The following is a 25,765-nucleotide window of genomic DNA, read 5'->3' on the forward strand; positions in this document are numbered from 1 at the left end:
GTGAACGGCATTTATTGCGGCTCGGCTGATTGGCCGAATTCGTTGATCGGCCCTCCCTGATTTGAAAACTTCAGAGAACGAGAAATGACATCACCATCATCATCATCAGCCACATTCCATTGCAGTGGGGGAGGGGAAGCGGTGGGAGGGGATGTCTGAACCCCCCCCCCCCCCCCCCCCCACACACACACACACAACAGAGGAGAATCTCATCAGTGTCTACAGTACAGAGTGGCCTCTTCATCATGCGCTCTCTTTTAATTCATGTGCTTCTCCATCTCTCTCTCTCTCTTTTTTTTCCCTCTGTCCCTGTTTCCCTCTCCCATTCCATGACCCCTCCCCCTCTCCTCTGACTACAGGAATGTAAGAAACACATCTGGAACTTATTAGAAAGAGGGAAGGGGGAAAACGAACTGGGGGATGGAAAGAGGGAGAAGGGAAAAATGAGAAGACTGAGGGAGTGAGGAACGACAAAAGAATGAAAAGCAGAGCGAGGGCCAGAACAAGGGGCCACTCGACAAAACCATTTCTGGAAAGAAAGAAAGAGATGTGCAATGCAGGAGAGAAGGCACATTTTAAAGGGATAGTTCACTGGAACGATTCGATTTGGACATTAATTGCTACTTGTCGCTGCAAACATTAACTATGACTTTATTTCTTTTGTGAAACTCTAAAGGTGACAACATTTTGACAAATGTTAGGGTTGGTTTTTGTCCATACAGTGACAAAGTACTGGAGCTTTCGAACTTTAGTAAGAAGGCAAAAAACACTGTAAAAGTTTCATAAAAGTAGTCTATATTGCTCATACATTCGGACTGAAATCAAACCTTTAAAATGCATGAGAACTCAAGATCCGAATCATTCCAGTTTGAGAGTGAATCATTTAGCTGAGTTTTATCGAACTAACTATATAAAGAAACTTCTCTCACACAAGTTGTATGAAACACTTTTAGTGTTTTTTTTAAGCTTGAAACTTCCAATTGCCATCTTTGTAGGTGTATGGGGAAAATATGACTGGTGAATTCTTCAAAATGTCTCCTTCAGCGTTCAACAGAAGAATGATTATGACACGACGAGAGAGTACATGATGAAGGAATTTTCATTTTTGGTTAAACTATTCTTCCAAACACGACAAAGTAACGGCTAACGCTGACAAAACATGAATGGAAGGCTGTTCATCTGAAGGGAAACATGGCATGTTCAAAATCGTTTCAATGAGATGGGATGTGGGAGCCCCTAAAAGAGGCGAGGGGGGTTCAAAGATCCTCGTCTAAGCCGGGCCTTTGAACCTTACCCCCCTTCACATTCATTGGAAGCAAAAGAAAGAGAGATTGGAGAAGAGAGGGTGTGAGCAGCCTCTTCTATGAGAGCAGTCAGGCATGAGTAATAATGCCTTTCTCTCCCTCTGGCCTAAAGCACACCCCCTCTAGCTCCCCCTTCACCCATCCACCCCCTGACAACAACAAAAAGAAAACTCAAATCTTTGTCAATTCAGTCCCTCAACTTCACCCACCTGTCCCGCCGATGCCCGTGTTTTCTTACACGCTCACCTCCAGACACAAAGACATTAAACTAGTAAACTATCTACTTTCAAAAGCCAGTAGTCCATTGGGTTGCCTGAAGGATTAATTGACCAATCGGTCTCAAAGTCGTGATGAAACGGAAGTAGTGACATATTTTTCTCGGAAATGTGACGCACGTTGAAGTCAAACAGATTATCGAGGAAAAAATGAAGTAGGGTGGCTGGGGACTATCCATCATCGGTTGTTGAATGGATGGAGGAGCAGGGTTTAAGCGGACTGAATGATCGGAGAAGTCAAGTCAACTTTATTTAGATAGCGCTTTTTCAAAGCAGCTTCACAGTGTTAACAGGAAAATAATATAGCAAAATAATGCAACAGAAGTCCGGCATACATCACCAGAGTGAAGTCTGTCATCATTCTGATTGAAAAATACGAGGCCAAAACTAATTAAAAAAAACATATGCCTGGATGAATCATTCCCAATACGATCAATAACTTGCATTATAAAGGGTGACATTTAATTGCATGTTGACGTAATGAAAGCCATACATTAATAAGTTGGATTCAGGATTATATGATCATATACATTTCTTAGGGGGTGTACACACACCAAAACAACTAGATGGAGCAACACCGAATGGGACATAGGGGTATCTAGCCAAAATCTAATTAAATTTGCATATATTTCTAGAACAGAAATATGAACATTGGAAAAGTCAGGTCATATTTTGGGACTTTTTTGACATATTAGAGTCTAAGGTTTTTACAGAGGGGATTTTGGATTTCTCTTTTTATCACTCCATCAGTAAAAAAAACTGGAATTAAATGTTTTATAAAATCTGACAAATTATATATGAACATAGATATAGATATATAGATATAGAACATAGAACATAGATATAAGAATAGTGCAGTGCAGTGCAGGAGGAAAAACTCATTTTGAGAAAACGGCCTTTACAGATATGTACTGTAATTGACACAAATAGATAAAGTGCTATAAAAGACACACTTAAAAGTGTATTTTGGATGTCATCTTTCTGCTCAACTGAAAAAACACTTTATGAAAAGCCAAAAAGCACAAAATCTCAAAATGGACAGATGCATGGGTTTTCGCCTGTGGTGTCTCGCCTTAAAGGTTCAAAGGTAAAAACGGCATATATTTATTTTACAACAATAAATAAGAAAATGCAGCACTCCTGCCAGGATGATCAAAAGGGCCAAACACAGCCATTTCCATTATTACACTAGAAATAAATACCCTTCTAAAACAAACAGGTACAGACCACAAACCAACTCCTCATTCTTTAAGTTCAGCCAAAAATGGAACGTACAAAAAACAGCTCAAATCAATTCACAAAATATATTCTTGTATCTTCCAGCAGAGAGGAAAGAAAGTCATACAGATTTGGAACGATTTACACTATTTTTATTTTATTTTATTTACATTATGTCATGAGTTATTTGCTGATACTCTTCACCTCTGCGGAAGACATTAAATTCTAAAATCCTGTTTCAAGACAAAAATGTTGAATCAATAAATCACATCACTGACAAAGAGCCATTGGTTAAATATGCGAGAATGAGACAGAAATTTCACTCTCCAATTTCCGTTTCTTACACAAAACATCAAAACTATTTGGAAAAGAACGCAAAAGTCACACATTTGTCAATTCAGTTGTTGGAGATTGATACAGATCCTGTTGCATGAAGAAAAACGCTCCTTAAAAGATCAACCGACAAAAACAGCAAATGGGTTTGGAACAACATGGGGGACAGTAAACGAAACGTTTCCTGAGCTATCATTACGAACAGAGCAGGTGTGCTCAATACCGCTCACGGAGATCTACCTTCAGTTCACACACACCTGCCTGTCATTTACATGTGAACCTGAAGACTGTAATTATCTGGTTCAGGTGAGTTTGATTAGGTGGAACTCAACTCAGCAGGAACTCAGACCCTGCGTCCCAATTCACATACTATCCATACTAAATAGTATTCGAAATAAGAATTAGTATGTCCCAAATCATAGTATGCTGAAAAGAGTATTCCAAAGATACCCGTGCTGCGTTCCACTCCACTTTTAGAAGCACTTGCGAACTTCCCTAAGCACTGACATGCCCGCCGCCATTTTGAAGTGCCTTCCACTTCATGAAGTGGACAAGGGAAGTTTATATGAACAGATCCTCGCTCTCTTTTTAAAAAAAATGTTGAGCGAGTCTACTTAATATGTACACTTCAGGCAGCTTCATATACCACAATGCAACGCGATTGTGACGTCACCGCATATCGCGTTTAATTTACCCTACCACAAACAACTCTATGATATTTTAAATATTTTTTAAATATTTAAAACAACACAATACACCGATATACATATAGAATGTTGCATTAAACAATTTCTTAAAGGAAATAAATAATAAATACACTCCATAGTGGATTCCAAGTGATCAGGGGCTTAGGGCGTTCCAGTTCAGCTCATTGCAAAGTTTCCGCCAGTAGTGGACACTCATGCAACGTAAGCAATGACGCACATCCGAGTGAACGAGACGGAGGAAAGTCGGAGGAAAGCGAGTGAAGGGCATAATACAAACTAACTGGAACGCAGCACCGGATGGTTTACTTTTTCCTGTCAGAATTTGAAGTACAGATCAATGCACACTCTAAGGGCTGATATTGCCCACAACCCACTGCAAGTTGGACGAGGATTCGATTAGAACTACAAGCGCGGATAAAAAGGGTTAAAAAACTACAAACTTGATGGATGTGCGAGTCTGACGGTTAAGTAGAGAGATTTAGATAAAGGGGTTTGAGTGACCAACTATCAATATTTAACCTGGCAAAAATATATTTATTTAGTGTTGTCCACATTATCATTCATCTGCAGCAGCATTGAGAACTTTTGTAATGATACGTTTGGACATTAACTTTTAAATGCATTACATTTAAACTGGAAACACATGAGGAGAGTCTTAAAGACACACAAATGGCAGATCAAAGTGTGGCTACATTTTTCTCCGAAATGGCAGGAAATGAACGGTACACTGAATGTGGAGGATTTGAACTGTGACGAATCTGACGAAGTTTAACAGAGCAGTTTAAACGGTGACGAGACAAGTAACTAATGCAGCATTCATGCGTCCTCTGAATTATCTTAAATACGAGTTTCCTAGGTAAAAATTGCACATGAACGCCCTCCCATTTCAGAATTTGAATGGGATGATTTGTAATCACGACTTCAGAAGTGGGAATTATCAGATTTATGATAGCAAATGAAGGCGGCATTGGCGACAGAGTCCGTTAAAGATGACGAAGTTTTATGTCCCGAAGCTTGCATACTTTTCTGCTACACAATCAAAAGTATGTCTATTTTTATCACAAAAAGAGTACATACTTTTAGGAAGTAGTATAAGTAGGCGAATTGGAACGCAGCATCAGATATCCATGAGCGGGAATTACATTTCCACTTCTGCCTCTCAATCCTCAGCTCTATAAGGGAATGCTTGGAAGGAAAACACAAAAACTCCTTTGATTGTGTTATAAAGTGATTTATGTCTTACTTTATGTCTTGAAGTGCCCCTATTATGCTCTTTTAAAGGTTCCTGATTTTGTTTTGGAGGTGTCTTCCTACAAGAGGTTTACGTATACGTTCAAAGAAAACACTTTATTTTTCTCATAATCTTCTCTGCACATCACTTTTTGTCTCAGATTCTAAAAAAAAACTGTTTGTTCGAAGATTCGGTTTCTCTTAACCTCACCTTTCTGTGACTCTACTCTGCTCTGATTGGTCAGATGACTCAGTCTGTTGTTTTTGGTCTAATCTGTTGTGATTGGTCAGATGGTCCAGTTTATGATTTGTCTACTCTGCTCTAATTGGTCAGATGGCCCAGTCTTTTTTAATTGGTCTACTCTACTCTGTTTGGTCAGATGACCCAGTCTGCTGTGATTGGTCTACTCTGCCCTGATTGGTCATGACCCAGTCTGCTGTGATTGGTCTACTCTGCTCTGATTCGTCAGATGGTCCAGTCTGTTGTGATTGGTCTACCATTTACGGTCGGAAACAAACGCAAATTTGTTTCACTGTATCATAGGTTTGTACAGGAAGTGAGAATGAAATGGCTGACAACTCATTTCAGCAGTTCAGAATCGAGATTTCTTTAAGATAACTTTAACTTAGCTTTAAGCTTTCCTGTAGCTCAACCAGTAGAGCGTTGCGCTAGCAACGTCAAGGTCATGGGTTCGATTCCCAGGGAAAGCAAGAACTGACAATAATGTAAAAATGTGTACATTGATTGCAATGTAAGTCGCTTTGGATAAAAGTGTCTGCCAAATGCATAAATGTAAAACTTTGCAGACCTTTTACATTCACAATTAGCTAAAAGGTAATATAATATTCATTACATGGGCACTTTAACCAAAATAAATACAGATACACCAGGAAATCATGCTGACACTCCACAAATCACCTAATTGATATGATGCTGTGTTGTATATGGATTTTTAAAAAAACAAAAATTAGTAATAATCTACAGGAATTTGTATCCTGCATAATAAAAGTACAATAACAAAAGCTCTTTGTTCGTAAAAGGTTAAATTACAGGACATGCCACAGTGTGATTCATGGGACCACTGCAGGTTTTATTAGAGGTATTGCTTCTGAATGACTCCTGGCTGCTATGATGGAGTGAGTCTGATGCTTAAACTCGCATTACAACGGCTTTTCGCTGTATAAATTATAGACCTCTTCATTATACACGAGTACGCAATGCACAAATAAAACAACGCCTGACAAACCACAGGGAGAAATACCCTGCTTGGGTAAACAAACAAAAAAGGAAAAGTATATTATCTTGACAGAATCTGCAACCTGGTCTAATTTCTAATGCATTTGATAATCGAGAGCACCGTTACAGTAAGTGCAGATGGAGTCATACTCACTGCCGTCTCTTCAGCAGGTTACTATGCTTCACAATGTGTGCTTAATGTTGACCTATATTACTACACTGCATACAGCACCATTGAACAGTTATTAGAAGGACAATGGCTGTGTTGTTGTGAGGTCATCACAATCGTCTCTGCTAACCTTAGAAAAGTCATTACAGTTTAAAAGAGGGCCAATCTAAAGGGCCAATTTACATGCCAAGTCATGTTGCTTTATGAGCTGAGGCGTCTGACCCGAGTATATTATCATTTTCCAAACATTGATACCTTAATACGTTCCACCTTAAGACATAATCGCAATAAATCATTTCAAATGACATCAGTGCATGTGCATTACTGTACAATTGTTCCAGCAAAACCAATGCAGTGAAGTTGAAAATGTTCTGTCTTTTGTTTTCCCACCGACAAAACAAAGTTCTACAGATTTGGCGACAAAATGCCATGTTAGTTTGCCTTTAATGCGCTGCTACCTCTGTAAGGCACATTGTACCTTTCATTCATTCTCATTGTGTATTCTGCTTCATTTTATAAGAGCTTTAAACGTTATGTGATGCTGAACAAAGCCGTGTCTGTATCCCTGGAAGACAAATCTCCCCAGATCTTGTCGCATGGCTGACGTTCAAAGCACCTGAACCTGTCTTCAAAAGGTATTCCACGATGAATATGCATGTTTGAGCTTTGATTCTGGACCTTGTGAGAATGGGTTACATCATTCGTTACCTTTCCTGGGACAAAAACACGCCCCTCACCTATGATGGAGTGGTCTGTACCTGCTCTCTGACTCACACACACACACACACACACACACGCACAGTGTGTGACAGTAGACAATAGGGAGGGTGTCCGCATAGGCGCGATCACGGGAAAAGATGCTGTAATCTAACAGGTAGAGCTCTGTGTTGTCGCCTAGCAACTCGCAGGATACATTAATTCAGGCGCACCTGGATTTGCACAATGCAAAACATTAATTGGCCGTGCTATGTGTGTGCATTGAAAATACTTGACTGTGAGTGTCAGGCATGCGCAGGTGCTGAAATTGCCAACATGACCCCGAGAAAAGAAAACGAAGCGGCGCGTTTCTTTATGCGGGAGTCTGTCAAAGAACCCCTGCATGCGTGTGCATGTGCGCGTGTCCTTCCCCCCGAAAGCCCTTCGCTAATTTGTATTCTCATGACGAGAGCATGTTTGACGGGAGAGACCGCCGTTCTTCAGGCTCCCGTACAGAGTTTTCCGTCATCCCGTTATTGAACGACATCAGCGACCGTTAACTTTGCGCGTGTAACGCAAAGGTCACGTTGCACCTTGATGGCCGGAGAGACACGAACGCTATAAGATCCACAGTACATCTCTCCCTCCACCCGTTCTCCCATTTCTCTCTCACATACACTCACAGATAGACAACTTTCAGCTCGCGGTTCATTAAACCGAGTCTCTTACCTCTGTGGAAACTCAACGCCAAACTCAGAAGCAGCAGCAGTCCATGCATGGTTCAAATCTCCTCATGGGGAGCGTCAAAATCCCTCCAACGGTGGATTATAATCCTTCCATTCACGTGTTGGCTGTGTATTGCCCCTTTCTCTCCCCCCTTCGCTACTTTTTAACGCATTTCTGTTCGTTTTTTCTTCAGCCGTTCCCTCTTTTGCCCTCCTCTCTTGCGTCCTCAACGACGCTCCGGTTTCTTATTAGTGGCACATTCCTTGTTCATCTCCTCTCTCTCTCTCTCTCTCTCTCTCTCTCTCTCTCTCTCTCTCTCTCTCTCTCTCTCTCTCTCTCTCTCGTCAGCAGCTGCTCCCTCCCTTTCTGTTTCTTTTCAGTGATGCCCAATTCACGAACGAGTCGGTCTCTTGAACAGATTCTTTTCAGTGGTTCTAAAGAACCGGTTCACTTACAATCGAACTCTATTTTAGAGTTTTTTGATTCAAATACCTCGCTGACTCATGAATCAGAACTTTCCTTTTTATATCTCGGATCAGAGAATCATTCGAAATTGTGTAAAACGGTGGGGGGTTTTTCCCCCAAACTGTGAAGTAGGCTACTGTGTATTCTGACACCTTTCTATCAAAACCAGCATTAACTTCTTGAGCAATTTGAGCTCCTGTAAGTAGCTCGTGTTTGATCGCACACAGGCCAGCCTTCGCTCCCCACGTGCATCAATGAGCCTTGGCCACCCATGACCCTGTTGCCAGTTGACCACTGTTCCTTCCTTGGATGACTTTTGATAGACTTTTGATAGATACTGACCACTATAGATGGGGAACACCCCACAAGGGCTGCAGTTTGACCCAGTCGTCTAGCCATCACAATTTGGCCCTTGTCAAACTTGCTCAAATCCATACGCTTGGCCATTTTTCCTGCTTCTAACACATCAACTTTGAGGACAAGATGTTCACTTGCTGCCTAATATATCCCACCCACTAATAGGTGGCATAATGAACAGATAATCATTGTTATTCACTTCACCTAGTCATAATGTTATGCCTGATTGGTGTATATAAATTTGTATGTATAGCATCATAAAAAATAAAAAAAACTAATATATAGTCTATTACTAATTACATAGATAGATAGATGTTGGTTTTTGAATCCATGAATCCATGATTCCATGTGCCTGAACACGATGTCCAGGACCTCCAGCTACAAAATAGGCCCGCAATATAAAAGATCCAGCAGTATTTAACTCAAGGCATGGGGTACTTCATTTACCTGTTTGCACCAAACTCATCTGGTAGGTTTTTTTCATCTGACCACAGAAACCGTGTTTGACAACTGAATATGCTGGAGTTTGTTTCTGGATGAGCAAGGAAGATTTTTCTTGAAACCCTCCCAAACAACATGTGGTGGTGATGGCTTCCTGACCCCAAGACTCAATTAATCTTAACGATTCCCCATCTGTGATCTTTGGAGAGTCTTTGTCCACTAAAACTCTCCTCCTCATCATGCATAGACACACAAACCTCTTCCAGGCATATTCTTAACATCTTTAAAGCGTCCTAATAATTGCCCTGATGGTGGAAATGGGAATTGTCAATGATTTAGCTATTTTCTTACAGTCACTCTGTTTTGTAAAGCTCAACAATCTTTTGCTGCACATCAGAATATTATTTAGTTTTACTCATTGTGATGAATGATCAAGGGAATTTGGCCTTGTGTTTCCTCATAGTTATACTCATGTGAAACAAGACGTCATAGCTGAACTATTTCATGCTCCTAGTCACCCTGCTGGGCTAAAAATAGCAAATTAAAGAGTTGTAGAGTTAAAAATTAATTCGTTATAAATTGACAATTCGCCGAACTGGTTTGGAATCGGTTCTTTGAAACGAACGTTCGAAAGAACCGATTCTCGGCACTGTGTCGAAGACTCAATCATAATTTCAATTCAGTTGCCCTCCCTCTTTAGAACTCCACAGCGACAAAAAGAACAGACCCCGCGGGTGCGAAGAAATAAACCTTCTCCTACCTCGTATAGTAGAGACTGGACTCGCATTTTCTCAGTTTACATTGGAAAGGAGAAGGATTTTGAGGGGCAAAGTGTTGACACAGCATATGCATTAGCTCACTGGATACGGCACCATACCAGAGTCAAGATGGAAAATATAGTTATTCATTTAAACTTGTCTATGGATGCAACTGTAGTTTGACAGTACATGGATAGTTGAACTGTCAAATATAAAACCCTGAGTTGACGGTCATGATCACTTTCAGACTTTACGTTTTCTGAACGTATGTAGGCTACACATCTTTGTGTGCCCTGCCATCTGGCGGACAGAATCTTAACTAGTGGACAGAATTTGGACTAGGTGAACAAATTACTGGAGATATTGGATTGTATGATAATGCTTTCATTATGAAATTCTGATATAAGCTGTTTACTACCCAAAATCAAACAGTGCAAAATGATTCATAAAAAAATAACTGATCTGTTTTGGGTTTTCCTTTTTTAGGCCTACATAGGAAAAGGGTAGGCCCAGATAACCTATGTAAAGGTGTTAAATATGCATATTGTGAAGAAATTGCGTGAAGAAATATTGGGTGTTAGAATCATAATGTATAACATTAGCATGGCCATAAAAATGAGTTTAATTTAACTAATTTTAAATCACCGTTAACCTTTTAACGTGTGCATGTGACAGATATTTTTGTTAGTAGCCTATTATTTAGCTAATCTTCTTGTTTTCTTTTTTCTTTTTAACACCAATCAAAACAGTTGATGCACGTAGGCACGTAGCTTAATTGTACAGTGATTTTGGGCTGAATATTTATTCAATTAATCAGTTCATATACAATTCTTCTAGCCTACTTCATCTCTGTTTTTCAGGTTTTAGCTACATTTCTTAACGTATTCTGCATGCTTTTGGTCAGCGCACATAGATACGAATCTTAAACTATTACACTCATATCGTTCATGTGCACAAAAGGCACACTAAAAGCAAAGAACATGCCCCATCCGAGAGCTGCACTGCATCTCTGCCGGGACTCGAACCCGGAGCCTCTGGATTAGAAGTCCAGCGCGCTATTCCATTGCGCCACAGAGACCGAGCCAATAAAAATCGATCAGACCCGCTTTAGAGACACACTGCACAGCGTATGGCTTCATCAGCATCCAGCAGCATCAGGACCACACCGCCGCCATTTTGGATCCCCGCGAACGGCCAGTAGAGGGAGCTCTAAGCGCAATTATACAGCAGCTCTGAGCCAACATGGCGGATTAATTTACCGTTTATAAATCTTAAAAAAACATCGTTTTTTTTTTTCCAGATTTAAGATTATAATATACAATTATTTATCACAGTTATATTTCCGCTAATCAGTTTACTATTAGACTTACCACTGTCACTACTGTAAAAAACAATAGGGCTACCTACATTTGTAAAATGTTGTTTTCTTTTCCATCCTAGTCTTTCCTTGGCTTGACAAAAAACTTTTCGTCGAATAATTAAATTATTTATGAAGATGAGTCCGACTTTAAACAGGATACCCAGTCATGAAAATAATTTAATCACAGAAAATTTGACAGTAAATATGAAGAAGGAAAAACAGAAGAATAAATATTAACTTGTATTTATTTTGAATATCTGAATGTTTATGTGACTTTCTATAACCGTTATTTTGTCTATATCCCCATTTAGTCACCAGACAAATTTGTCAACACACAGTAGCCTATATACACATTAGAGTCAAGAGCTATTTCTTTTCTGTATACAGTAAACCACACTTTAAAATACATGTAACAATGTTCAGTGTATACAAAGGCTTATTTTCATAGCATTATGTTTAGATTGTAAACTGTGCAAAAACGCCGTTGGGTCCATAAATGTGGCTATAAAAACAAGCATGGAAAAGTTCAGAGAAGGTGCACATGCTAAAAAGAAATGTCCACATTCCGGCTATACATATCATACATAATCTTTCTGGAGTGTATTTCTATCGAGTGTGTTGATGCTCATGTACTCCGCTGACCTCTGGATACACCACTGGCTCCATATACCAGGATCAACCAACCTGCCACAGTAAAGTCAGTTGATTGCCTTTCTTATCTTCACTATACAATCATTGAAAACAACCCACTGTTGTCTCAGGAAGAGCAATTTACTGGCAACGCATAACAAAATGCGTTAAAAGTTGAGGTTGAAGTCCATTCAAAACAAGCTAGATGGAGTCTGGATTCATCATTCATTAACAGATGAGCCAGACAGCAGGCATTTGGTCCTCCACCTTGCATAGACACTGTCCAGTCAGTGTAAGTTTTAAGTGCACCCTGAGTCCATCCTGATTTACTAGATATTTTCCGTCATCAGAAATGTTTATTTCGGCTCGTGTGGTACATCGCTCATGGTTATGAATGATGTGTCCGGTTCAAGGCTTATCCCGGTTTCTACGACTTCTTCAATGGGGACATACAGTCTGCCAGCTGCAGGACTCTGGTGGGGGAAGAGATTGAATTGAGAATATTAATAATAATATTTTGGTAGCACTTAATTTTACAGTCCTGTTTCATATGTGCACTCTATGTAAATGTAAAATGTGTAACATTACACACTATGAAAATGTAAATGTAAATGTATGTGCTTATAATAGTCATTACAGCAACTGGGTTATATCTAGTTACTAACCCTGAACCTTTGAGACCACTGAGAATTATACAATTAATTATAGAATTATAAAAGCCCCCCCAAGTCTTGTGTCCTGGCACCATTATTGCTAACCCTAAACCTTAACCGATGAAGTGACCTTATATCACCCATTGCTTTCTTGCGCAAGTAAACTGAAAGTACACATACGTGCATGTACTGTAAAATAAAGTGCAAGCAATATATTTTTCACAAGCGAATGTGTAAATCTGAGATGTTTTAAACTAATGGATGTTGACGGCTGTACAATTTACCCGTGGATCCTCTGGGAATCTCATGTTGTTGTTGAGTATGTCCTTAAAGAAAAGCGTTGGCTCTGGGATTTTTGGGAATATGATTTTTTTGTGTCTGAAGTAAGGAAAGAAAGTTTGAGTTTCAGTTCATTCCAGGCCTCAGTAATCAATACTAGGCCTTGTAGCTCTTAAAACATGGTCATATGTAAAAATGTACAACAAAAACCTAAAGCATTCATCACCTTTTGATCAGCACAAGAGAGACTACCAGGCAGCAGGAAACTATGAGCGGGATTATAATGACAGCCATCAATGCAGAAATGTTCGGATCATTGTTCTCACCTATGAGGGCACAAAGAAGAAAAACAGTCAAGCTCATGTGTCACAGACCAGAGGAAAGCACATTTCACTCGCAGGATGTGAAGCGAGTAACCATACACACACTACCGGTCAAAGGTTTGGGGTCAGTATGAGTTTTTATATTTTTCGAAATAATTCATATTTTAAATAAATCCTATGATTTTAAATGTTTTATTAATCAAAGAATCCTGAATTTAAATAAGTAGCACAGCTTCAACAAAAACATGAAGCAGCACAACTGTAAAGTATGAAAAGTATGATTTCTGAAGGATCCTGTGACACTGATGCTAAAAATTCAGCTTTGCCTTACAAGAATAAATTACATTTTAAAATATATTCAAATAGAAAAGATGATTTGATTGTAAAAATATTTCTACATTTTGATTGTATTTTTGATTAAATACAGTACATGCAGCCTTGCTGGGCATAAGAGACTTCTTTCTTTTAAAGCAATCTTGCCCACCCCAAACAGAACGGTGGAGTATTAATCTAAATGAATATAAAACATAAATTTTATTTTATTTAGGTCTATTTTATTTTATTTTATTTAAAGGTCCCATGGCATGAAATTTTCATTTTTTGAGTTCTTGCCGTCTTTCTCTGCCTTTGAGAAAATGAGAGCTCAGACGTGCTGATCTTAAATTTTCCTGTTATGACGTCATATCAGGAACGGTTCCCTCCCTTTCTTCCACCCAGAGAATTTGGCACGCCCATGCGAGCGCTATATTTGTTTGAGAGAGCATGGCAGTTGACAGAAGTTTTTTCAGTTCCTTCATCTGAGCCTCAGAAGAACCAGTGGGTTAAATTTATTTTCTCTGGAACTTTATTAATTTTATTTTCTCATTTAAGAAATTGTTAAATGCAGCATTCTATATGTATGTAGGTGTGTTTGGGTTGTTTTAGATGTTTTTAAAAAATAATTAAAATATAGAGCTGTTTGTGGAGGGGTAAATTAAATGCAATATGCGGTGACGTCACAATCCTGTTGCATTGTGGTATATGAAGCTGCCTGAAGTGTACATATGAAGTAGACTCGCTCCCTCTGTCAAAATCGAGGGAGCAAGGGTCTGTCCATATAAACTTCCCTTGTCCACTTCATGAAATGGAAGGCACTTCAAAATGGCGGCTGAGATTCCCCCGAGGGGAAGTGCCGTTTGAACGAATCGACTCAATGATTCACTCATGGTGGTTTAGTTTCATGTTTTAAACATTCTTTTCAACATTTCTTATTTGTATTAAAAATATATTAGGGGTGTCCCCGATAAAGGATTTACATTCGAATCTGAACTCTTTCTATAGTCGACTAATAGTCGAATCATCTATGTGTGTGTGTGTGTGAATGTGTTGGGAGGGTACACGACACTAGTCAGCAGGAGGGTCAAACTCTTTTTATTTTCCTTTACACACTGCACACAGTAATAACTTTTAATAAAGCGATCAAAACTGCCTGCCAACTGACAGACGAACTGACAATGGCTTTCTTATTTAGGTTTAAATAAACAGTTATATGGTGGAAAAACTTTCGTAAAACGTTTTCTCATAACATTTTAAAGCCGCGATCGAAATACAGAACATAAAACATATATATAAAAGAACATTTTGATGAATAACACTTTGAGTGCGCTTACATGCACAATCTTAAGCTGACAATAATGCCTAAAGGGGGTCGCACACCAGACGCCTTTAAAATATTGTGCACCCAACTTCCTGAGACGCCGCGGACAGGCACCGAATGCCGCCATCGGTGTGCGTACACTCATTAAAAACAATGTGTTTGAATTTTAAAGATGCAACGCTGAGTTTCACATCTGGTGTGCAACCCCCTTAAAGCTTAGCGCCGTGCCACGTCTTTAAAATATTGAGAACCCCCTATTGCCAAAATGGTATGATCCTCGTTTCATAACACCTGCGATTCGGTGGTCGAATCCGGCTTCGCATATCAATGCTTCGACTATTCGGGGCACCCCTAAAATATATATATATATTTAAATTTACAGTATTTTATATTTCCCTCTACTGGCCGTCCGCGGGGTTCCAAAATGGCGGCGGTGTGGTCCTTCTACTTTTACTAAAGTAAATATGTACAGACATTCAGTATTTCCTCCACCAATGGACTAGACGTACCATATTCCACAAAATCACTCGGCTCACTTTTCCCAGCACCACAGGTTTTTGAGTAGAAGACCTGCACACTGGCTCTGTACTTGCAGGCTGGGTCATACTCCACTACATGCGTCATATTTTTGTGCTCTGCAGAAATATTCTGTAAACACAACAAGAGAAAAATATACGATCAAAAAAATCTTGTTTAACATGACATTATATGCTTCACTATATGGTGAAATAACAGCTCTGATGAGGTAATGCTTGAAATGACTCGTGTTGTTTAAATAAACACTTTCCTTTTCCATTTCTGTTATAGTCGTACACATCAGAAGAGTTGGTGTATTTAAAGTTGCAATGAGAGGATCTGATCCTGTATTATTAAATATACAAGTACAGAACACGATTTACCTCATTGCACCTGCTGTACGTGTAGCGGTAACTGAAGCAATCTCCAAACACATAAAAATATGATCCGTTTGTTTGAAAATAGAGTTCCTGTCCTTCTCTATGGATTTTAAGGTGAGGTTTGTCTGGTTTCGCTGCAACATAAGCCAAAAAAAGAAAAAGAGATGATTAATTAGTGTATGTGTCTGTCTATTTAAGCAACTGGCTTAAGCAACTAGAATAATGTGCCTTAATTGAGGAAACTGACTGTTTATTGCCTTTCTGAGAAAAGGTGCATGTTTACCGTATTGTTGAGGGCGGTCAAACTCGAACGTGTTGGTTACAGGAACACCATTGTGAGTCCCTTTGAACAGATAGAATATTTCCGTCATCTCCTTGAGATTTTGATTGTATATGATGCATCCCCTGGTCTTCGTCGTCTCATCAGGTGTACACTTTATTACTGATTCATTCTCAGGTTGCCTGAAACACACAAATGTACAACCAATTCATGGATACAAGGAGCTTAAATGAGAAATGGAAGGAAAATATGCAACGACAAAAATAAAATAAAATAAAAATAAATTGGTAAAACAAACAGAAATGAACATACCAGTAATAAAAACTGAGGTCTTGGACACCATCGGTCGTTCTCCAAGTGCACATCATCCTGTTGTTGGAATATGCGTTGTTTATGTCTGTCACCAGCATCACTAAAATAAATATGCAGAATTTAAATCCGAGCTCAAGATTAGATGAAAAAAGTGAAAGGGAAACATTCATCTGTGGATTATGGAAGAGGTGAATCTTCATAGCTGAATTCCATGATGTATAACAGATGCCATTATTCTTTAAAAACAGAAGAAATAACTGAAGATATGTGCTGCTATTCACCTCACATTTAACCTGTTTGTGTTCGACCAGTATGGGGGATTTTCATGGAGCAAAATGGCCAAAATATACATCACACAATTAAATTTAAAGACAGTTAGTAAATAACACATGCTGCAATAATAATCCACTGGTTGTGTGCACTTGGAATCACAATTTCTCAAGTAAAGACCAGGGAACAATAATTTGTTTTAGGTGAATTAACCCTTTAAATAGTGTGACATAATGACCAGTTGCAGCAGGGTTTGATACCTTGCTTGATTTGCAGAAATTTGCAGTTTGCAGTTTTCAAATTTGAAGTTTTCATAAAAGTTTGTTTCTAAATTTTAGTGTTTGGATTGTTTTGTGATCATTGTGTCACACTGTAATGCAGATTTTTTAGCGCAGTCAAACAAATAATCGTGATTAATCACATCCAACATAAAAGTTTGTTTGCAAAATATGTGTGTGTACTATAATTATTATTATGTATATTTGAATACACACATTTTAAATTAAATGTTTGACAGCACTAAAAACTATACTGGACTCAATAGAGAACCTGCAGCTCTAGATAATAATAATGATTGTATTAAATAATATAACCATTCATTTTGTGACTTTCTTCTTTATTAAATAAATCAAAGAATTCTGCAATCTGTATCCATTAATACCATAACACATAACAAAATACATATAATATACATGCAAAAATAGAATACCATAAATACTGTAAATGAAGATAAACATTAACTGATTTAATCACCTCAACCACCTAAGAATAATAAACTAATAAACATACTGCTCATGATCATAACTGAGTCCACTGCCAATGGATCAATATAGAATTATTAAAAATGGGCATAGAAGTGTTTTACATCAGATAGTTGGCTATTGATTGTCGAGTACCTGGAGGTGGAGGTATTCTGATGTCTGTCGATCGACTTTGGCTTCTTTTTTCACAGTTATCAGTGTTTGTTGAAACACTGATACACAGTCCATTCTCATTGGCGACCATCATTTTACAACTCGGATGATGTACTCTCTTGTTCTCGTATTTTTCGGTAGAACAGTTCTGTAGGTGAAAGAGGATTTTTTTTGGCATTAATTACAGCTTTAAATTACATTTGTACTTGTGTTGATTTTGTGCTGCTGTGTTTGTGCATCACTCCATACGGAGTAAAGATGAGTTACTTGTTTCTCATGAAAGCCTACACTTTTTCCTTTCCAAAAAGTTTTTTAATTCCTTGACAAAACAGTTTACAAAACAAATGTCTTCTTTACTAGGCACCAACAACATTTACAATGGTTAAAATGTGTGAAATAACTTTACTCTTAAACTGACCCACACAACCACACCTGACCCTAACTTTACCCTTAAACTGACCCACACCACCACACCTGACCCTAACTTTACCCTTAAACTGACCCACACCACCACACCTGTCCCTAACTTTACTCTTAAACTGACCCACACCACCACACCTGTCCCTAACTTTACCCTTAAACTGACCCACACCACCACACCTGTCCCTAACTTTACCCTTAAACTGACCCACACCACCACACCTGTCCCTAACTTTACTCTTAAACTGACCCACACCACCACACCTGTCTCTAACTTTACTCTTAAACTGACCCACACCACCACACCTGTCCCTAACTTTACCCTTAAACTGACCCACACCACCACACCTGTCCCTAACTTTACCCTTAAACTGACCCACACCACCACACCTGTCCCTAACTTTACCCTTAAACTGACCCACACCACCACACCTGTCCCTAACTTTACTCTTAAACTGACCCACACCACCACACCTGTCCCTAACTTTACCCTTAAACTGACCCACACCACCACACCTGACCTTAACTTTACCCTTAAACTGACCCACACCACCACACCTGTCCCTAACTTTACTCTTAAACTGACCCACACCACCACACCTGTCCCTAACTTTACCCTTAAACTGACCCACACCACCACACCTGTCCCTAACTTTACCCTTAAACTGACCCACACCACCACACCTGTCCCTAACTTTACCCTTAAACTGACCCACACCACCACACCTGACCCTAACTTTACCCTTAAACTGACCCACACCACCACACCTGTCCCTAACTCTACCCTTAAACTGACCCACACCACCACACCTGTCCCTAACTCTACCCTTAAACTGACCCACACCACCACACCTGTCCCTAACTCTACCCTTAAACTGACCCACACCACCACACCTGACCCTAACTTTACTCTTAAACTGACCCACACCACCACACCTGTCCCTAACTTTACCCTTAAACTGACCCACACCACCACACCTGTCCCTAACTTTACCCTTAAACTGACCCACACCACCACACCTGACCCTAACTTTACCCTTAAACTGACCCACACCACCACACCTTACCCTAACTTTACCCTTAAACTGACCCACACCACCACACCTGTCCCTAACTCTACCCTTAAACTGACCCACACCACCACACCTGACCCTAACTTTACTCTTAAACTGACCCACACCACCACACCTGTCCCTAACTTTACTCTTAAACTGACCCACACCACCACACCTGTCCCTAACTTTACCCTTAAACTGACCCACACCACCACACCTGTCCCTAACTTTACCCTTAAACTGACCCACACCACCACACCTGACCCTAACTTTACCCTTAAACTGACCCACACCACCACACCTTACCCTAACTTTACCCTTAAACTGACCCACACCACCACACCTGTCCCTAACTTTACCCTTAAACTGACCCACACCACCACACCTGTCCCTAACTTTACCTTTAAACTGACCCACACCACCACACCTGTCCCTAACTTTACTCTTAAACTGACCCACACCACCACACCTGTCCCTAACTTTACTCTTAAACTGACCCACACCACCACACCTGTCCCTAACTTTACCCTTAAACTGACCCACACCACCACACCTGTCCTTAACTTTACCCTTAAACTGACCCACACCACCACACCTGTCCCTAACTTTACCCTTAAACTGACCCACACCACCACACCTGACCCTAACTTTACCCTTAAACTGACCCACACCACCACACCTGTCCCTAACTTTACCTTTAAACTGACCCACACCACCACACCTGTCCCTAACTTTACTCTTAAACTGACCCACACCACCACACCTGTCCCTAACTTTACCCTTAAACTGACCCACACCACCACACCTGTCCCTAACTTTACCCTTAAACTGACCCACACCACCACACCTGTCCCTAACTTTACCCTTAAACTGACCCACACCACCACACCTGACCCTAACTTTACTCTTAAACTGACCCACACCAACACACCTGACCCTAACTTTACCCTTAAACTGACCCACACCACCACACCTGTCCCTAACTTTACCCTTAAACTGACCCACACCACCACACCTGACCCTAACTTTACCCTTAAACTGACCCACACCACCACACCTGTCCCTAACTTTACTCTTAAACTGACCCACACCACCACACCTGTCCCTAACTTTACTCTTAAACTGACCCACACCAACACACCTGTCTCTAACTTTACCCTTAAACTGACCCACACCACCACACCTGTCCCTAACTTTACTCTTAAACTGACCCACACCAACACACCTGTCTCTAACTTTACTCTTAAACTGACCCACACCACCACACCTGTCCCTAACTTTACTCTTAAACTGACCCACACCACCACACCTGTCCCTAACTTTACTCTTAAACTGACCCACACCACCACACCTGTCCCTAACTTTACTCTTAAACTGACCCACACCACCACACCTGTCCCTAACTTTACCCTTAAACTGACCCACACCACCACACCTGTCCCTAACTTTACCCTTAAACTGACCCACACCACCACACCTGACCCTAACTTTACCCTTAAACTGACCCACACCACCACACCTGTCCCTAACTTTACCCTTAAACTGACCCACACCACCACACCTGACCCTAACTTTACCCTTAAACTGACCCACACCACCACACCTGTCCCTAACTTTACCCTTAAACTGACCCACACCACCACACCTGACCCTAACTTTACCCTTAAACTGACCCACACCACCACACCTGTCTCTAACTTTACTCTTAAACTGACCCACACCACCAAACCTGTCCCTAACTTTACCCTTAAACTGACCAACACCACCACACCTGTCCCTAACTTTACTCTTAAACTGACCCACACCACCACACCTGTCCCTAACTTTACCCTTAAACTGACCCACACCACCACACCTGTCTCTAACTTTACCCTTAAACTGACCCACACCACCACACCTGTCCCTAACTTTACCCTTAAACTGACCCACACCACCACACCTGTCCCTAACTTTACCCTTAAACTGACCCACACCACCACACCTGACCCTAACTTTACTCTTAAACTGACCCACACCACCACACCTGTCTCTAACTTTACTCTTAAACTGACCCACACCACCACACCTGTCTCTAACTTTACCCTTAAAAGGGTTAATTCACCCAAAAATGAAATAAAGTAGTCCATATGTGACATCAGTTAGTTAGTTAGAATCTCTTGAAGCATCGAAAATACATTTTGGCCAAAAAATAACAAAAACTACGACTTTATTCAGCATTGTCTTCTCTTGCAGATTTGTTTTCAATCCGAAAATAAAGATTCAAGCGGTTGTGAATCAGCGTATTGATTCATGATTCGGATCACGTGTCAAACTGCTGAAATCACGTGACACTGGCGATCTGAATCATGAATCAATACGCTGATTCATAACCGTTCAAATCTTTATTTGAGGACTGAAAAAAACCTGAAGAGAAGAATGCTGAATAAAGTCGTAGTTTTTGTTATTTTTGGACCAAAATGTATTTTCGATGCTTCAAGAGATTCTCATGAACTAACTGATGTCACATATGGACTACTTTGATGATGTTTTTATTCCCTTTCTGGACATGGACAGTATAGTGTGCATACACTTGCATACGCTCTCGGACTAAATCTAAAATATCTTAAACTGTGTTCTTAAGATGAACGGAGGTCTTACGGGTGTGGAACGACATTAGGGCGAGTCATTAATGACATCAATTTCATTTTTGGGTGAACTAACCCTTTAAACTGACCCACACCACCACACCTGTCCCTAACTTTACCCGTATCCCACCTCAATATCAGCGAATGCGTTTTGTTTTTTTATATATTGTAAGTACATAGTAGTTAAGGCCACCAAATATAAAGTGGGACCGGAGCTTTTTGTGCTTACATTAAATTACAATGCAAAGCAACTGGTTTGATGTTCAACAAGGCCTACAGACCGGCTCCAACTACACAAGAGCATAACCTTACATAATGTAGTTAGACAACCCACACAACTTCATTAGCTTTTTAATTATTCCCTTATCACACATACATACATACACATCAGCAGATGTTTATTCTAAGCGTTTGCTTGTCTGCCACTTTAAATGTTTGAGCTGGTTACATCAGGATGGATTCTGATTGGCTCTTAATGTTTTTATCGTTCATCAGCTGGAGGAAATATCATTCTGAAAGTGATTCCAACGATATCGTTTCTCTGTGCCTTTAGTGTTATCGTTGTGGTGTGAACTCTGCTATTCTTTAATACTGAGAACAATTTTTAGACCTATATCTTCATCGTTATCTTTATAGTTATTGTTCTTGGTGTGAACGGGCCTTTAGAGTTAGGGTGAACTCACACTTGCAGAAACATAACCGCAAAGTTAAGACCGATTAAAAACTAACGTTAGTCTGATCATCTAGCAATTTGTTAAAGGGAAATCAATTAAAAATGTGCTTTTCTGATTCAAAGACTAATACCTTTTATGTAACTAATTCAAAAAAGACTTGAAGAAAAACAAAGCTGACTAATTTCTAAAATAGTTTATACAACCGGACACAATAGTCTAATCTAATGGCTTGATTTAATCAATGTGAGAATAAACTGGTTAATTACATTTAGCCTTTGCCAATCTTTACAGTGTCATTACAACTGATCAGCTAACCCGACTGGCTCTCCCAGAAAGAAGTGACTTTTCAGAGGAATGTTTAACACTGAAACTCCCTAAAATGCCCCAGGCTATAGAGATGCACCTATCCGCCAGAACACAGACGATAAAGCTTTTACATTTGATTTTGGCTGATCTCTATTCCGGACATGCGCACACAAGCTGCATATGCAATCATTTGTGTGTAAATATTATGAACTCGTAAACTGGATGTTAACACAGCACTGCTGAAGACGGAAGCAAAGAAGAGACCACAGAGAAAACACTGAACAGGGTACAACAAGCCCACTGTTTGTGATGCCCCAAATATTGGAAGAAACTAATTTATACTGAATTGGTGGCGGGAGTTTATATGGGAGACGCCGGTTCAAATCCCACTCGCAGCGGGTCGAGTAGGACCGGTTACACATCCAAACCACAGGCCCCAACTAAATCCACCCACACCATTGGTATCTGAATACATCAAGTTTCATATGTGTCGGAGAGAACATAAAACACATCTGATGAAAGCTTCTTTGATTGCAAGGGTGCTATTTGTAACTTTGCACTAGCATACAATCGCTCCAACATGTACAAATTTCCATTAGTTCATATATTCTTTGTGTGTGAACATCATCCCTAGAAGGGAAGTACAGAGGGTGAGAGTTTTTTTTGGCATGCTCTCGTGACCTGTCAGCAGCCACAGAATACAATGACAGGCGTGGGGTTCTTAAAAGGAAATCATTTATTTTTTCACTTTTAATACTTTGCGGAATTATTAGACTATGCACTACAGATTAAGAAAGTCTTTATTTCCATTACATTTCCTGTACCATAACTCTCAATGGGCTTTAAGGCAAAGGGCAAACATTTGCCATGGCTTACAGGGATAATAAACAAAAAGTGAAAGTTAACATGTAATATACGAGAAAATAACAAACCCAATGTAGACTTTGAGTTTATATTAGATCAGACCTGTTTTGTTTTATTGGCATTAAACTCCAGCATTTGCTCGGTGCTTCTTAGTTTTGGTTAAATTGTGTCACTACTCAGAAAAGCTTCCTGCAGAAGTGTGACAAGGTTACTCGTACTAAGATAGGTTCTGTTTTGACTCAAGTATGCTTATAAAACTCCACAAAGTCTTTTCTTCTTTGTTAACATTGTTACTGTTTCACCATTCTTGATCCTTGATCTTGATTAAGTTTTGATCCTCAAACAGACCGTTAAGGGCTCTCAGAAAGTGAGACCAGCCAAAATGTCCTCACTTTACTCTCTGTGTCCTCACTCAGATGGTCTATTTTAAACTGGACCTCACAAAGATAGTTTTACAAGTGTATACACACACACGTTTGGTCCACTATAGTAGTGAGGACATTGCATAGACTTCCATTGATTTGATATCAGGTTAATTATATTTTCTGTCCGATAACCCAATCCCTATCCCTAAACCATACCCATCCCAGAAACATGTGCAAAACAATAGATTGAAATAAAAACATGTTTTGACCTATAAGCCTTTTTAACTAGTGAGGACCAGTCAAATGTCGTCACTAGTGAGTTGTTAGAATATTTTACTTTATAAGTGAGGACATTATGACCTCACAAGTAGCCTACTGTTAAGGAACACACACGCATACACACTCTTTCCATAGACGTGACTTTTATACTGTACAAACTGCCCTAACTTAAAACCGATACCCACCATCACAGAAAACTTTTTACATTTTTTACATTAAAAAAAGAAAAGAAAAACATCACTTATGATTTAAGCTGTTTTCCTCACGGGTACCAAAACATTTCCCCACTGCAGGAATATCTCAATTGAAGCACCTATTAAATCTTTAAATTAACTGATTCACATAATTTCTCCATCAATAAATAAATAAATAATATAAAAAAATATGATAATAATAAATAGGCCTACAATGTAAAAAATAACAATTGAACACGTTTTAAATAATTAAAATAACGTTTTTTTAATCATATATCGCTCGAAATAATAAGCTCTGGCCACATTAGCGATTAAAATGAAGCTATGTAGCCTATAATTGTACATGTTTAAGAGCGAAAATTCGTTAAATTGGCGCCTCACCGTCACAATTACAGTGTAGTTCACTTTACAGGAAGGATCCAAACCCTCCGGCTCTTCCCATGTCAAACTGAGCCTGAAAGGAGTTTCCCATATGAAGTTCAGATTCTTCGGCGGAGGGAGTTCTAAGAAGAGATGAACAAGAGAAGGGGGGGATATAAAAATGAGAAACATAAAATATGAACATTTTGTTCAATAACGAATTACCAAACTCGAAGGGAGCGAGTTCAGACATGGGAAGGTCGCTGACGTCACGATTTCGGGAATTATACAGGATATCCCGCACGCGCGCTGTCACAGGGAAAGTTCAGGGGGAAAGCGTCCCAAAAAAAACATGCCACACAACAGCAGTAAACCCACCTGACATGTCATCAGCTCCGACGAACATCACAGACACAGAGAAGCATATCATCAAGGATATATCCCAAAATCGACACATCATTTTTGACGGGTTTGTCGGATAATCCGTTTAAAATCTCAAATCACGTAATCCTGTGTTGATATAGCCAACGCCAAACGCGATATTCTTACTGTACTCTTATGTGGTCGTACTCTTGCCCAACAAAATAATTAAACAACAGTAGAGTAAAGTAACTAACGTCCGTCAGCCTCGCGCTCGAAACAGAAGTGAGCCTGGAGCTTCTGGGACTCAGTCTGACTGAAGTGGGTGGGTGGAGTGAGTGAGTGTGTGTGTGTGTGTGTGTGAGTGTTTACGTACATGTACTCATCACTAGGTCTTCTTCAGGAATCACGTACCCTACTTCAGTGGTATAGTTCCTTATTTATACAGATTTATCGGCATAATGTCGAGTCAAAAGATATCCATGTCCCTGGACGTCCATGTGATATGATCGTACAAATGATACAACTAGGCTACAATTACAGAATCAGTCCATTGTGAATCTCTCTCTCTCTCTCTCTCTCTCTCTCTCTCTCTCTCTCTCTCTCTCTCTCTCTCTCTCTCTCTCTCTCTCTCTCTCTCTCCACACGCACCTGAACCCAGCTGTGGGTGGTGAATGTAGATTTTGTGGGGAACAAGAAGACTTAGAACATTTATTTTTAAAATGTGGAAGATTAAAAGGGCTTTTTAATTTTCTTAAAGAGTTGTTTAAAGATTTTGATGAAGATTTTTCTGAT

General features: G+C 39.8%; 2 protein-coding genes and 1 non-coding gene across 4 annotated transcripts in view; all 3 read right to left on the bottom strand.

Moving 5' to 3' along the window:
- Nucleotides 1–8,369, bottom strand: part of kirrel1a (kirre like nephrin family adhesion molecule 1a) — a 64,725-nt gene extending 56,356 nt beyond the window's left edge. The window contains exon 1 of one of the 2 annotated variants that reach the window (XM_067445386.1): nt 7,899–8,369. In XM_067445386.1, the coding sequence (XP_067301487.1) occupies nt 7,899–7,947 (49 nt within the window). In that variant the 5' untranslated portion in view covers nt 7,948–8,369. The remainder of the gene's footprint in view (nt 1–7,898) is intronic. The other variant, XM_067445377.1, reaches the window with a different exon arrangement.
- A 2,551-nt stretch (nt 8,370–10,920) lies between these two features.
- trnar-ucu (transfer RNA arginine (anticodon UCU)) lies at nt 10,921–10,994 on the bottom strand. The gene has a single exon. It is a non-coding gene; the product is annotated as a tRNA-Arg (tRNA).
- A 515-nt stretch (nt 10,995–11,509) lies between these two features.
- Nucleotides 11,510–25,288, bottom strand: il13ra1 (interleukin 13 receptor, alpha 1). The gene is made up of 10 exons (XM_067445409.1): nt 24,989–25,288; nt 24,632–24,753; nt 17,452–17,617; nt 16,286–16,385; nt 15,977–16,155; nt 15,697–15,827; nt 15,307–15,445; nt 13,065–13,164; nt 12,844–12,937; nt 11,510–12,379 (listed from the first exon to the last, which is right to left on the bottom strand). Exons 1-10 carry the CDS (start codon nt 25,068–25,070, stop codon nt 12,263–12,265), a joined length of 1,230 nt encoding a protein of 409 aa, XP_067301510.1. The 5' UTR covers nt 25,071–25,288; the 3' UTR covers nt 11,510–12,262.
- Nucleotides 25,289–25,765: the final 477 nt, after the last annotated feature.

Source organism: Pseudorasbora parva, chromosome 1 (assembly GCF_024679245.1).
Source record: "Pseudorasbora parva isolate DD20220531a chromosome 1, ASM2467924v1, whole genome shotgun sequence".
In the NCBI taxonomy this organism is placed as follows: domain Eukaryota; kingdom Metazoa; phylum Chordata; class Actinopteri; order Cypriniformes; family Gobionidae; genus Pseudorasbora; species Pseudorasbora parva.